A 350-nucleotide genomic window follows, 5' to 3' on the forward strand; every position below is an offset into this window, starting at 1 on the left:
ATGCGTACATGCTGTATTCGTTATCTTTTAATGATATCTTGAAGTTCTTGCGCGAGACGAGTCGGAGATCTGGGTTCTCGTCTTAAAAATGAAAATATTTCGATGCCCATTAATCTAAATCTCACTCACCTGTCCGACGCTGTGAAGTTCCTGCTACCCGATAAGGGCGTGATGATCTGTCCGTCCTTGAGCCACAGGATGGTGGGCGTGGGCGTGCCAGTGACGTCACAGAAGAGGTCGAGGCTCTCGCCCGCGACACCGATCACCTTCTCCTCCAGCTCCGAGCCCTGAGTGACACAAGGCCATGTGTTGAAGTTTGTGTAGAGGGAATTTAATATCATCTGACAGGT

At 49.7% G+C, this 350-nt stretch overlaps 1 protein-coding gene across 1 annotated transcript in view; it reads right to left on the reverse strand.

The window, feature by feature from the left end:
- Window positions 1-350, reverse strand: part of LOC119594538 (hemicentin-1-like) — a gene marked incomplete in the record, with an annotated part of 42784 nt that overhangs the window by 36749 nt on the left and 5685 nt on the right. Inside the window, 1 exon segment of the mRNA XM_037943570.1 lies at window positions 130-287. Coding sequence (XP_037799498.1) covers window positions 130-287 — 158 coding nt within the window.

This window comes from Penaeus monodon, chromosome 34, assembly GCF_015228065.2.
Source record: "Penaeus monodon isolate SGIC_2016 chromosome 34, NSTDA_Pmon_1, whole genome shotgun sequence".
NCBI lineage: Eukaryota > Metazoa > Arthropoda > Malacostraca > Decapoda > Penaeidae > Penaeus > Penaeus monodon.